The sequence below is a fragment of the Pimephales promelas genome, chromosome 6 (assembly GCF_988280905.1).
Source record: "Pimephales promelas chromosome 6, fPimPro1.hap1.1, whole genome shotgun sequence".
NCBI lineage: Eukaryota > Metazoa > Chordata > Actinopteri > Cypriniformes > Leuciscidae > Pimephales > Pimephales promelas.
In genome coordinates, this window is record NC_142774.1 from 5,050,937 (window position 1) to 5,064,845 (window position 13,909).

The 13,909-nt window shown below is 37.6% G+C and overlaps 2 protein-coding genes across 3 annotated transcripts; both read left to right on the forward strand.

Moving 5' to 3' along the window:
• The first annotated feature begins 2,293 nt into the window (after window positions 1–2,293).
• cnn1a (calponin 1, basic, smooth muscle, a) lies at window positions 2,294–7,928 on the forward strand. The gene is made up of 7 exons (XM_089131985.1): window positions 2,294–2,509; window positions 4,196–4,317; window positions 4,474–4,540; window positions 5,065–5,202; window positions 5,929–6,045; window positions 7,064–7,210; window positions 7,453–7,928. The coding sequence occupies exons 1-7, from the start codon at window positions 2,450–2,452 to the stop codon at window positions 7,663–7,665; spliced, it is 864 nt and encodes a 287-aa protein (XP_088988111.1). The 5' UTR covers window positions 2,294–2,449; the 3' UTR covers window positions 7,666–7,928.
• Window positions 7,929–9,249: 1,321 nt separating this feature from the next.
• Window positions 9,250–12,838, forward strand: pld6 (phospholipase D family, member 6). Of its 2 annotated transcripts, XM_039648400.2 has the most exons (4): window positions 9,250–9,619; window positions 10,446–10,633; window positions 10,715–10,938; window positions 12,214–12,838. In XM_039648400.2, the coding sequence occupies exons 1-4, from the start codon at window positions 9,608–9,610 to the stop codon at window positions 12,474–12,476; spliced, it is 687 nt and encodes a 228-aa protein (XP_039504334.2). In that variant the 5' UTR covers window positions 9,250–9,607; the 3' UTR covers window positions 12,477–12,838. The 2 variants fall into 2 exon arrangements, with proteins under 2 accessions (XP_039504334.2, XP_088988964.1); XM_089132838.1 differs by lacking the exon at window positions 9,250–9,619 and having other exon boundaries at window positions 10,434–10,633.
• Window positions 12,839–13,909: the final 1,071 nt, after the last annotated feature.

Consider the following 13,909-nt stretch of genomic DNA (forward strand, 5'->3'; position numbering starts at 1 on the left):
TGTTTAAGAGGACAGAAGTGTAAAACACCCTTTATTTTAATCATTGGTGACCCTTGGCCTCTGCAGAGGAACATTAATCTGGGCTGGAAACTATGCCTCTTTTCCCAGTCAAGGTTATGTAGTCCAAATTGGGCAAAGTTTCTGGATCTCTATACGAATGACTTTAGATTCCTGATGCCTCGTGCCATTAGCTTTGCCTATTGTTAAAAATTGTTTTTGAACATGTGAATTAAAGTTTCAGAGAATTTGTCGAACAGGTTTTCTTGTCTGAAAGACGAGTGGTCAAAAGCTTAATGTCAAGTCTGGATTCTTGAAGCAACAATCTTTTGTTACAAACCTGCTTTAAAACACAGCAGGATTACTTTATATTCAACTCTGTCTTATGCTGATTATAACCATATGTCACAGGATGTTATATTGGTAAGAAACCCATAGTGATTTAAACAATTGACATCTGAAGAAATCAACTGTACTGCACACGTTTATTTGACCAGTAAGTGCAAAGTTGAAACCCAGCGGTGCGAAACAGTTCGACTCATCCAGCATACATCATTTATCATTTGCTTGGCAGATCTACAAAAAAATAATAATGTTCATCATGATAAATAGGCTAAGTGTGATGCATGGCACGCATATGACTTTTTAGATACGCAGCATTGATATCAACTGACCTCACTGACATTGCATGGTTTAGTTCGATTATAACGTGACAATTAAAAGTAACGACCTTTTCATTATTTTTACAGAACAATTATAATTCCAAACAGCTTGTGCTTCTGTGGTTGCCATTAAATGTGGCCCTGCTGCAACTTGGGTTTTGCAGGGCAGCAAATGGCGCCTCCTTTTGGTGAGCAGCTCAACTGCAGTGTTAATAGACCTATCATATAATGGCATAAAGCAAGTGAAGAGCTAATGACGGGGAGCCAACATGTCTATAGTTTTCATCAAGTATAATCTGCTCAATTTCCCTCTGAAAAGCACGTGTGGCCCATGTTGTCAACATCTTTGAGTATGTCGTAGGTTTATGGTCATGCTGCCATCTAGTGGAAATCTATGGTTGTTACAGGGACAAATCAACTCACTTGTTTATAATTCAAATTCAATTACACATTTGAAATAATCGCGAAACCAAATGATATTATGTCCATTTGAACTAAAGGGAACTATCTGAGCAGCTAATTATTCTAAGGCGTATTATGTGGTCAGAATATTTAAGGCATAGCTACTGTGTGTTTACCTAATCTGTCTGTTTGATTCGTCAGTTTCGTCACACCCAGGATGTAATGGTAAGATTTGCTCGTTTGTGAAATATGGAGATACATTTTTAAAATTTTCAAACAAAAGCAAATATCAATCAGTTGATACATTAAAAGCCTAATTTGGATTGGTTATGTACTGCTGCAAGAAACCAAGCAATGAAATCGATTTTGATAATATCATCCAAGTGTTTAAACCAGAAGACCCTTTTTCTCAGAGTAATATCAGATAAAGTAAAGGTAAGTGAGCAAACATAGTAGTAGTTGTTTTATATATTATTTGAGGAGGGGAAAGTCTGTGTAGCCTTTGTGTAGCACTTCATTTTGCCCAAATGTCCGGGGAAAAAAAAACTTAAGTACCCGCATAGCTAAAGTAAACTTTATAACCTAGGTTATAAAGTCAAACCTAGGTATGTCAATGACGGACAAAACATGTACCTCTGAAATTCGCTGGTCAAAATCCTCACAACTCAATTTGAGCTTGATTTTGGTCAAATGTTTACATAGTGGCACGTGCAAGTGTATGACCATCTGTAAATTCATTCATGTAGGTTATTTCTTATTTGCTGTTATGTTACATTTAGCTTGAAACTATTGCGTTTTCCACCTGATAATTTGGCATGTATTTATTTTTGCCCACCTTGTTATATGAAGCCCCACCAGTTTGAACATTTTTGGTCTCGCCCCTGGTTAAGATTCACTTTGAATTCTTTTGGTTATTAATGTCTACAAACACATGACATCTGTAGTACCATCATGACCAAATAAAGTGCTCAAATTCCATCCGTCTCCTTTGCTTCTCTCTCTCTCCATATCCGACATCATCTCCCAGCCCTTCTTGCTTAATTAGTTATCATTACTTTTTAAAAAAGTGTAGGTTTCGCCCTAAAAATAGTGACATTTGGGCAGAAAGTACAAACATCCTTTTGAATTAAACCAAATGTAGTGAAGAACACTTGGATACTAGTTTGGAATGACATAAGGAAGAGACAATAATTCACATTTTAGTTAAACTATTCCTTTTCCCCTGCCAGCAGGACATTCACGCTCACGATTGGCCAGACAGTCGAGAGGCCCCAGCCAATGAGCAGCAGACGTGGACAGGATGACACACGGACAGAGGGGCATTTAAAAGATGGAGGGGGTCAGAGCCGAACTCCTGCATCACAGGACTCAACTCTACAGCGAGGACCATGAGCACCCAGTTCAGCAAAGGACCCACATTCGGACTCTCTGCTGATGTCAGGAACAAGGTATGTGCACTTTATAACACAAATGCAATAGACTTAGAAGCCCTGCCAGCGTACAATGTTCTTCCTGCTTTAAATTGATGATGGTTTCCTATGCCAAATATTACTTTCCTTAAATTTCTCTCTGAAAAACAAAAGTTATAATTAATAAGCTGAAGCCAATAATATGCATTTTTACCCCATAAGACATTTGTTTTTCTCTCCACCCTCACAGAAAAGGCATATGCAAGTGCGTTCGCTACATTTCTTCTACGTAGGTTTTCGCTGTGTTAAAGGAGTAGTTCACTTTTAAAAAAACTTTTGCTGATAATTTACTCACCCCCATGTCATCCAAGATGTCCGTGTCTTTCTTTCTTCAGTCGAAAAGAAATTAAGGTTTTTGGTTTTTGAAACATCCCAGAATTTTTCTCCATATAATAGACTTCAATGGGAACCAAACGGTTCAAGGTCCAAATGAGAGTTTCAGTGCAAACTGTTCAAAGGCCTTTAAACGATTCCAGACGATGAAAAAGGGTCTTATCAAGCGAAACGATCGCTCATTAAAAAAAAAAAAAAAAAGTTTAAGTTTTATAAGCTTAAATGCTCGCCTTGCTCTGTTCTGTGATGCGCGTTCGTGACTCTCCTGTTCGAACTCGTTTCTTCAAAATGAATGAATCTTTTTTCGTGTCATTTGTTTCATTCAACGAACGAAATGAACGAGTTGACTCGGGAAAAGATTCGTTCATTTTGATGAACGAGTTCGAACAGGAGAGTCACGAACGCGCATCGCAGAACAGAGCAAGGCGAGCATTTAAGCTTATAAAACTTAAACTTTGATTTTTTTTTTTATTAAATGAGCGATTATTTCACTTGATAAGACCCTTATTCATCGTCTGGAATCGTTTAAAGCCCTTTGAACAGTTTGCACTGAAACTGTCTTTTGGACCTTGAACCGTTTGGTTCCCATTGAAGTCCATTATATGGAGAAAAATCCTGGAATGTTTTCATCAAAAAACTTAATTTCTTTTCGACTGAAGAAAGAAAGACATGGACATCTTGGATGACATGGGGATGACAACAAGCTACTTGTTGTTCATCAACTTTATTTATATGAAAGCATTTAAAACAATACATTGTGTGTATGCATGAGTCGTCCAAATAAAAATGATATTTCATGTCTTCAGAAGAAATCCAATATACTAAATGGAAAGGTAAAGTGTAACATTAATATCAGTAAAGCTTTTAAGAACGACGTTGAATAATAAATGACTCAGAGTCACAGGGAATTTTAATTCCGAATGAACTGAATCACAAAAGAAGGCACGAATTTATTTAGACTTTAATTGTATTAAGAAGAAGAAAAAAAATTCCCATTTTGGTACTGAGTTACACAGCAGCAACATTTCCCAAATATGCATAAAATATGTATGTTTTTTGTTATTGATGCTCTTTTATGTCTGAATTTCTAATGGGAAAAGTGTGTCATTATAAGATCTATTTACTGATGTCATGGACACTAACATCTACATTACTGTTGTTGTTGCTTTTATTAATATTATGGTAAAGTAGAAGGGCAAACCTGTTTCTTTTGTCTAATAATCATGCATAAAAAAGCTTTTTTTCCCACAAACAGCTTACATAAATAATGTTAGCAGCAAATGAAACCATTAAAAAGCACTTTTTTGACCTTTTCATTACTTGACATGGCAGCTGGCACAGAAGTATGACCCTCAGGCGGAGGAGGCTCTGAGGACGTGGATCCATGAGGTCACAGGTCGTACGCTCCCTGAAGACTTCATGCAAGGACTGAAGGACGGTGTGATCCTGTGCGAGTGAGTTTCGGCTGTCAAAGACAGTTAGTAAGCTTTATTTAACCAGTTGGCCTGGTTTCACAAACAGGGTTCAGATTAAGCCAGGATTAGGCCTTAGTTAACTCATTACATATTTGTGCTTGGCATAATTGCTCTTATATGGTGTTCATCCACTAGGCTGATAAACAAACTGCAGCCTGGATCTGTCCTGAAGGTCAATCACTCACCCTTGAACTGGCACAAGGTAGTGTGTTTGAATATTGAGGCATCTCTTGCATTGCTCCTAGTCAGATTTGTGTGCATACTATGTTTGAGAGTGACTTCTTGGGTTTCATGTTATGAAATGGAGACTATTAGCCAAATTTTTTGCCATTTTAAGAATGCGTTATGTACTGTTTAACTCAGAGAAATGCAGAGAATGTAGACACTGTATGAGTGTACCAAAGTGATTCACACTCTGCTACAGTCTGGCTCGCTCTTTTCGCCACTGTCAAAGTGGATATTGATTTACAGTGCAAATAGTTACAGTAGATAAAAGAAACATGCAATTAAGAGTAGTCTACATTAACAAGGAATGCAACTCAAGAGTCAAACTCATCTAATGAATGGACTATTTTACCTCATTAACTCTAGTCTGTTTACTTCAACTGCAGAGCTGACCTAAAAAATACTATATTTCCAGGCATGGCATAGTAGTTTCGATTTGGGTGAAATTTGGAGTTTACCCAGAGATGAATCTATCCCTAACTTGCTTTTTTTTTCTCTTAGTTGGAGAATATCACTCACTTTGTGCGAGCCATTGGTAAATACGGCCTAAAACCATATGACATGTTTGAGGCCAACGACCTTTTCGAGGACATGAACCACACCCAGGTCCAGGGCACCCTCATCACTTTGGCTGGAGTGGTGAGAAAATCTAATAAAACTCTTGCACTTGATTATGTCTACTATGGTTTCGGTCAACAATCACAGTGCGCAGAGGTCTATGGAGGTCTATGGTCACCACCTCAAAGAGCATGCACAGAGAAGTCCAAATTAAACATGATTTAATGACTCGTAAATGGCCTAAGACACGAAACGAGCGGTTTGTGTGAGAAAACAAATAGTATTTATATCGTTTTTACCTCTTGTAACCACAAATCAAAAGTGTTATAAAAGTTTTTTGGTGTTTTTCATATATGTGGCTCTGGTTACATGAGGTAAAAGATATAAATACTGTTCATTTTCTCACACAAACCGCTCGTTTCGTGTCTTAGGCCATCAATGTGTACTTACATTTTCGAGTCATTAAATCATGTTTAATTTGGACTTCTCTGTGCATGCTCTTTGAGGTGGTGACCATAGACGTCCATGATATGACTGACAGACACGAACAGTTTGACCTAAAAATATCAAAATTGAAAATACTGTGGAAACAAAGACACCTACATCTTGGATGCCCTTGAGGTAAGCTGAAACATACCAAAATTAAGTTCAAAGTGAACTATCCCTTAAAAATTGGTCTACTGATGTGAATATTTCCTCACCGTGACATACTTAAATAATCCATCTTAAATTACCTGTAAATACGATCAAAAATATTTAATACTCTCTCTGCCTTTCTGTCTTTTTCCATGTTCTCTTTTCTCCCAGGCCAAGACGAAAGGCTTCTACACAAAAAGTGACATCGGTGTGAAGTATGCTGCAAAAAAGCAAAGGAAATTCAATCCTGACAAGATGAAAGGAGGGGAAAGCATTATCAGCCAACAGGTCACATGACAAATACTTGGAAAAAAGACGTAACGTAAACGTAACATGCAATTGCATAGAAATGGAAATTTGTCTAAACTAGACAAATATCAAGAGTGTGTAAATTAACTATTTGAATTACAGTTGCATTTGATTATACATGAATGCCCCCGGTCCCGCAGCTGTGTAAGACGCAATAAACAAATTGGCAACACTTTATTTCAATAGTCCACTAAAAGTAACTACATGTCAACTTTTCAACTATTGTGAAATTTTAAATGGCTGTTTTCTATTTCAATATATATATATATTTTTCTGTGATGGCAAAGCTGTCACAAGATCCTTCAGAAATAATTTTAATATGCTAATCAATATATAACATTTCTTAAAGGAGTAGTTCACTTTTTTTTTTAAAAAAAACAAACTTTTGTTGATAATTTCCTCACCCCCATGTCATCCAAGATGTCCATGTCATTCTTTCTTCAGTCGAAAAGAAAATAAGGTTTTTGATGAAAACATTCCAGGATTTTTTTCCATATAATGGACTTCAATGGGAACCAAACGGTTCCAGGTCCAAAAGACAGTTTCAGTGCAAACTGCAAACTGTTCAAAGGCCTTTAAACGATTTCAGACGATGAATAAGGGTCTTATAAAGCGAAACGATCACTCATTAAACAAAAAAAAAATAAAGTTTAAGTTTTATAAGCTCAAATGGTTGTCTTGCTCTGTTCTGTGACGCGCGTTCGTGACTCTCCTATTCAAAATCGTTCATCAAAATGAACGAATCTTTTCCCGAGTCAACTCATTCATTTAGTTCGTTGAATGAACCAAATGACACGAAAAAATGATTCGTTCATTTTGATAAACGAGTTCGAACAGGAGAGTCACGAACGTGCATCACAAAACAGAGCAAGGCGAGCATTTGAGCTTATAAAACTTAAACTTTGTTATTTATTTTTTAAATGAGCGATCGTTTCGATAAATAAGACCCCAAATTTTAGAACGGTACTAAATATGCTATTTCTCATCTGATTCACAGATGGGCTCCAATCAATTTGCCAGCCAAAAGGGCATGACCTCCTATGGAACCAGACGTCATCTCTATGATCCCAATATAGGCATGGAGAAACCAGCGGATCGATCCACTATAAACCTCCAAATGGGCACAAACAAATGCGCCAGTATGGTGAGGGCCAAAATTACTGTAATTATGAGATGACCTCTACGTTCATGGCCAACACTCATAACAGCGAAATGAAATACATGTATTGCTGGTGGCGGTAAAATACTTTAATCACACTATTAATTCACCTCTTGAAAAACGTGGAGGAATTCAGAAAGCAACATTGGATTTTTAAGTTCATTCCAGAACTGTTGCAAGTGCGATATATTTATTATATTATTACCTACACCTGTGTCCTGTTGTAGGCTGGAATGTTTGCTCTTGGCACGGCAAGACAAGTGACGGAAAAGAACGTGAATCTAGACCCGGTGGACTCGACCACAGTGTCTCTGCAGATGGGAACCAACAAAATGGCGTCTCAGAGCGGCCAAACTCCGATGGGAGGATCACGTCTAGTGTACGACCGCAAATACTGCGCCAAGCCGAATGAACAAAACGCCATTGACTTCCTTAATTAATGCACTTTGGTATTCAGCATTGGTAGAGAATGTGCCTTTCTCCTGATCTCAGACCAGCTTAACTAAATTAAATGATTTCTTTACGTGGATGATGTAGGGATACATTTTCTCGACTTAATTAGAAAAACAATTAAGCTGCTCTCTGATTAGTTTAAAAGGCATCGTCTACCTCACGAAATCTTCTAAACTCCAAATCAATCTTGTTTTGGTGCTTCATTATAGATCAGACGTAGTTCCAAAATTAAAATGGTATGTAATTGGTCTTTAGTCTCAGAATATACTGGATCATAAAAAGTTTAAAATGTTAATGGCGATTGAAAATACACAAAAGACGATCAGTTCGTGCCTATATGTGGTCTTGAACAACGAAGATGTTGATACAAAGATAATGAAAGTATAAAATGGTTGTGTTATTGTTCTGAAGTAGGGTCAGGACAAGACCCTGTCCTCTAAATTTGGTGCCTTGTCATCAGTTATTAATTTATATTCTTTAGGATCATTAAAGGAAAAGTAGTTTAATCATTCACACTGATGTCTGGTCAGATATATGTTCAGAATATACACCAATTGTGTAAGTATTAAGTAAGTGATGCAATGTTCAGAGGAAAGTGTGAAAGTATTTGAGCATGTCATACACTTTTGATCTTTTCAACTTGTGCTTGCTTGTCTGCTTATTTGAAAAGATGTCTTGGCAACTGCTTAGGCCTGTATGTTTTTTTTTTTTTTGTTTTTTTTGTCACAAAAAAATGCTTATGAAACAGAATAGCATTGAAGAGAAATCTTTGGCCTACTTTCTGAGAACTAACAAATATATTTAATTCATATTTTCATTAACAGATGCAAAAACATGGTGTCTTAGTCCTATACTGTTTTATATAAGGACATTCTTAAAAGATCTTCTGACAAGTGCATGATACAGTGTTTGATATGGTACCATAACATTGAATGATATTGGACCATGGCATCCTGTTACTCCAAGGCTCTTCAGATAGTCGGCCTACAATGGAGGCTAAGCTACATATACATCTCCAAAAAATATAGTTATTATATGGTACTTTTTTGTCAATTTTCCTTACTCTCAAATTTCCCTCTTCTGCGGTTTGAATATAAAACAAGATCTTTTATTATAGATAATAAACATTTGAGAAAATGTATGTGTCCTCTATTTTTTTACTCTGAAAATCAGTGAAGTTGTTGTGTCACAAACTGTCTATGGTCACAAATCTTCATTAGTAAGGAGAGCCACTGACACACTTTCTCTGAAAGGGCCGGGAACAAATTTGCCCATAATTGTGATGGGAGGTCCGACTAATTTATACCGTTTCAAAGCACCACATAAAAAACACGATTCAGTGAATCGTTTACGCCGTGACGCAATCACATGTTCACCGCACTGGCATTTACGAGCTAGACTTTTAACAGATGCAAAGTAATTCTGTCATTTTACAGGTGTATAACATGCACTGTCCTGTTAAATAAATAAATAATGATAATTAAAAAAAAATAACATTTAAGCATATTGCTGTTGTTTATTGCCTACAACCCGATCCCCCTCCCCCTGTTTTTCTTTGAGATTTTTGGGGGGTGAAATGGCTTGCTCATAACAGTAAATTTCTACTTATTAAAACGAACGCGTTGAAAAAAAAAAGATTCATTAAAGTAATACAACGCCTGTCAATCAATTCGATCATATGTAGTAGTCGTTGGCTACATTTTCGCTCTTTGAAAACATGTGGGAAAGAAGTGCCTTATTTTATTCGAGAAGTGTCTTGTTTTATTCGAGAACCTCGCGAGCCGAGTTGAAGCGATTAGTCCCGTTCATAGAGGTCCCGTTTTGCGAACGTGTTCAACCGATTCATTGAAATGATTCAACTCACAAGAACCGAACTTGCATGAGATTCGCTTAAGGATTCAGTCAGTGTCACTTGAGCTCTCGGCAGACATGTTCCAACAGGTATTATATCAAAACAATCTCACATTTCGTGATATAAATGTCTTTTTGTATCTTTATAAATGACAATTATCCTATCAAGTACAAATTTATTTATCATATTAACTTGGTCGTTTTTCTGAATCGCGATCACGAGCGTCAAAGATAATCCGTGTTTGCAGTTAGCTTCAGACATTACGTTGCTTCAAACACCGAAACACGTTTTTGTACATTCTTTGGAAATTTATGGCAATTATATGACAGACAAAATTTAAGATTTAATTGTTATATTTTGGAGATTAGCATAAATCTGCAAGAACCAGCATTGAATTATTAATAGCACTAAACGCTTCAAATTATTACACAATCCTCTGGAATACTTGCTTCTCATTGGTCACTCACGTCAATCTGTGGTCTAATATTTTTGTTGAATGAACTATTGTTGTCACTGGCAACAGATTTCTTATATAACTGTCTATCTATTAAAATACATAAATTAACATGACAAAATCTCGCATAAATAATTGTTTTGACATGAATTATTTACTTAAACAGAATATTGCCCTTTTGCCAATTACAAACAATTATTCCAGTGTAATAATTTGAAATAATTCAATATGTATTGGTAAACATTTGTGTGGGTGGGCACCGCCCATGCAGGATCTGTCCCCCCTGATGACGAGGGCCCTGATTTGCAATAATGACTGGCTGGTTGAACTTGTTTATGATCCCAACTGTTTGAAACGGTTGAGGAATGTTCAGTCTTTATTACTTTTTGTTTGTTCCTAAAGTGTAATCCAACGCTGCTTTACTATTCTAATCCATTCTTACTCTGTCTATGTATTCTCAGATGTCATTTAAAGAGCTGGTGAAAGTGCTAGGACTGGGAGCCGTAGCTTTCGTTCTGGGTGTGGAGTGGTTTGACTGGCTGGCGCGGCGTCTGAGAGTCTCTCGCGGGCCCCTGAAAGAAGTTCTGTTCTTTCCATCACCCCATGTCTGTGTCGAGCACCTGTTCACGCGCCAGAGACGTTTCCCCTGGTACTTTGGTCCACTTTTTCTAATCTAAATGTATAATAATGAGTAAAACAACTCATTTTTCTTGCTTCTTTTGGCCCTCAGTGCATGTCCCCTCCCGCATGGCATTGAGACGTCCTTCTCCAGGCTCCTCGAGCATCTCCTGTCCGCACGTACCTCACTGGACCTGTGTGTGTTCTCCTTCTCTCACATGGAGCTGAGTAGAGGGATTCTCCACCTGCACAAACAGGGAGTCATCGTACGAGTCGTTACGGACAGAGACTACATGACCATCACTGGCTCTCAGATCGGCATCCTTCGTAAAGCAGGTGTGTGTGTATTATTGCTGCTGCATTGCAAGTATGGACTTGCTCCTGCTGACAGATACACAGACGTGCTGACGTGAGCTTGTATATACTGTAGACGGTGACACTACTTGGCGTAGATCTTCTTCTCTGTTACGTATGTGTGCAAGACCGTTTTGAGTTTGAGCGCCCCCAAGTTGTGTTTTACTTTAACTTCAGAAGCTCCAAACACGTGAGCAAAAGCGGCAATCTCATTGGTCGGATAGTTTTTGACGCGGCGCGTCAAACTAAAAAAACGAATCCGAGGCGTTTTTTTTAAAAATGCAGTTTTTACGCGTGGCATTTTCCGCATCGATGTGCACACTCACATTGGCACCCTTTGTTTAGGTGTGATGCGTTAAACGTCGCGAATATCGCGTGATATTCGTGTGAAATTCGTCCCGGTGTGAATAGGCCTTTCAAGGCAAAGAGTTATTTTGGTCCTGAACATTACTAAAAAATAGAGATGGGCAACGATTAATCGCGATTAATCGCATTCAAAATAAAAGTTTGTGTTTACATAATATATGTGTGTGTAGTGTCGTGTGTATAATTAATTTGTATATATAAATACCCACGCATGTATATATTTAAGAAAAATGTGTTATTATTAATATATCAAATATTTATATTTATATATAATATTAATTGTGAATAAATATATATAAAATATATACATGCATATATTTTTTAAATATATAGATGCATGTGTGTGAATTTATATATACAAATTAATTATACACGCTACACAAACATATATTATGTAAACACAAACTTTTATTTTGGATGCGATTAATCGCGATTAATCGTTGCCCATCCATACTAAAAAATTTCAACAACCACAGAAATGTCTCTGCCTTTTTAGAGTTTATTAATTTTCATTACTATCCCAGGCTAAAAAAAAATACATATTCCCTCATATTTCCATGTTTTTAATGATTAATGACTGCTGCAAAGTGATTAAACTGTCAGTCATACCTTGATTACAACAGCAGCACAGCTCGCACAAGTTCTGTCTGGCTCAACCTTTGTTATTTCAGTACACACACACTGCTGTAACTTCTTTTAGCTCTCACACCCAGGCAACCGCGGACTGTGAAACTCACGGCCTGACGCATTAGTGCAGAATTAAAGGAGCCCTAGATGATTCACACACGGCGGGCTTGACAGATGTGTATAAATCGCATCTGTTGTTAATTTGCAAGTGGATTTGGAGCTAATTGATAGTTTCCCATCTGTTTGTTTTCACCTCTGTTCCAGGCATCTGTGTGAGGCACGAGATGAGCGCAGCTGTTCATATGCATCATAAGTTTGCATTAGTGGATGGCAAGAAACTGATCACGGGCTCCCTCAACTGGACCCTAACCGCAGTCCAGAGCAACAAAGAAAACGTCATGATTACAGAGGAGCCGGCGCTCGTGCAGCCCTATCAGCAGGAGTTTCTGAGGCTGTGGGAGGCCAACGATCCGGCCAATCACAAACCTCAAACCAAGTTGAAACCTAGTTTTGTGATTTCTGACTGACTGTCTTGTGGTATGCTTTTTTTATTTTAATTTTTTTTAAATAGCAGTTTTTATATTTGGTTCAATATGATTATTTATTTAATTTTTTTTTCTCAGATATGTGCCCTAATTAAAATGCTCAAATAATCCATAGTTCTGCTTATAAACACCTTAGTGTGTAAAACAAGCTGAAACCTGTGAGTGTGTTTTATAGCCATGCTTTAGATTGCTCAATTCCTGATGGCGCTCGCTTTTGTGTTCCTCTTTTGCGACTAGGAGATTTTAGATAAGCTTGTTTCTGTACCTATACTGTATGTACCTGAATATCACATAAAATAATAAATATCTGTACTGAAGGATTTATTAAAAGAAATAATAATTTACTCTGTTTGTGTTAGCTTGTAATTGAGTACAAACAGCTCACATATTGTTTGATACTCTTACTGGTTTTAATAAAAAGAACATTACATTGTTAATGTAAAAATACAAAACTTACATTTTTTTGTTTTTGTTTTTTTATGTTGCCTAATATAAAGTAATTTTTAACCAGGAAATTGTGACAACATTAAGTGTAACTGCAGCAATTTACATTTGATTTATTAAAACAAAATCTGTGAGGACTTTACCAACACGAAATCCAGGGAGAGGATTTCCCTCCCACCTTGCATATATCTAAACCTACCCATCTCTGCCCCCGATCCATGACGCCACCCCTAATCCTACCCATCTCCACCCCTAATCCTACCTATCTCTGCCCCGATCCCTAAACCCACCCCTAATCCTACCATCTCCACCCCCTGATCCCTAATCCTACCCATCTCCACCCTATGACCCCTAACCCCACCCCTAATCCTACCTATCTCTGCCCTGATCCCTAACCCCACCCCTAATCCTACCCATCTCCGCCCCCTGATCCCTAACCTCACCCCTAATCCTACCCATCTCCACCCCGATCCATAACCTCACCCCTAATCCTACCCATCTCCACCCCGATCCATAACCCCACCCCTAATCCTACCCATCTCCACCCACTGGATCTGGATCCAACTCCGCCCCCTGGATCTCGTGTACTGCAATGAGGTGTTACTGACTTTACCTCCTCATTTCAGAACACCTCACTACTATTATGTGTATGTGATATAGATATGACATATATATATATATATATATATATATATATATATATATATATATATATATATATATATAAAGTCTCCTATTTTCAAAGTAAATGTATGTCTTTCTTACGTAGCCTACATCGTGTAGATTCATAACATAGCTTGTGTTAATAAACCGTTATAACTGTCGATCCTGTTACTTTTTCCCTACTTTTTGAGGCTGCTGAGGGCATCCGTTTGACAGAATGACCCGTATGTAAGTGGCAGATGATATTGCTGAGTGTGTCTGACTGACAGCAGACCTGTTGATTGGCTGCTCAGTGAGTTCAGCTGGAC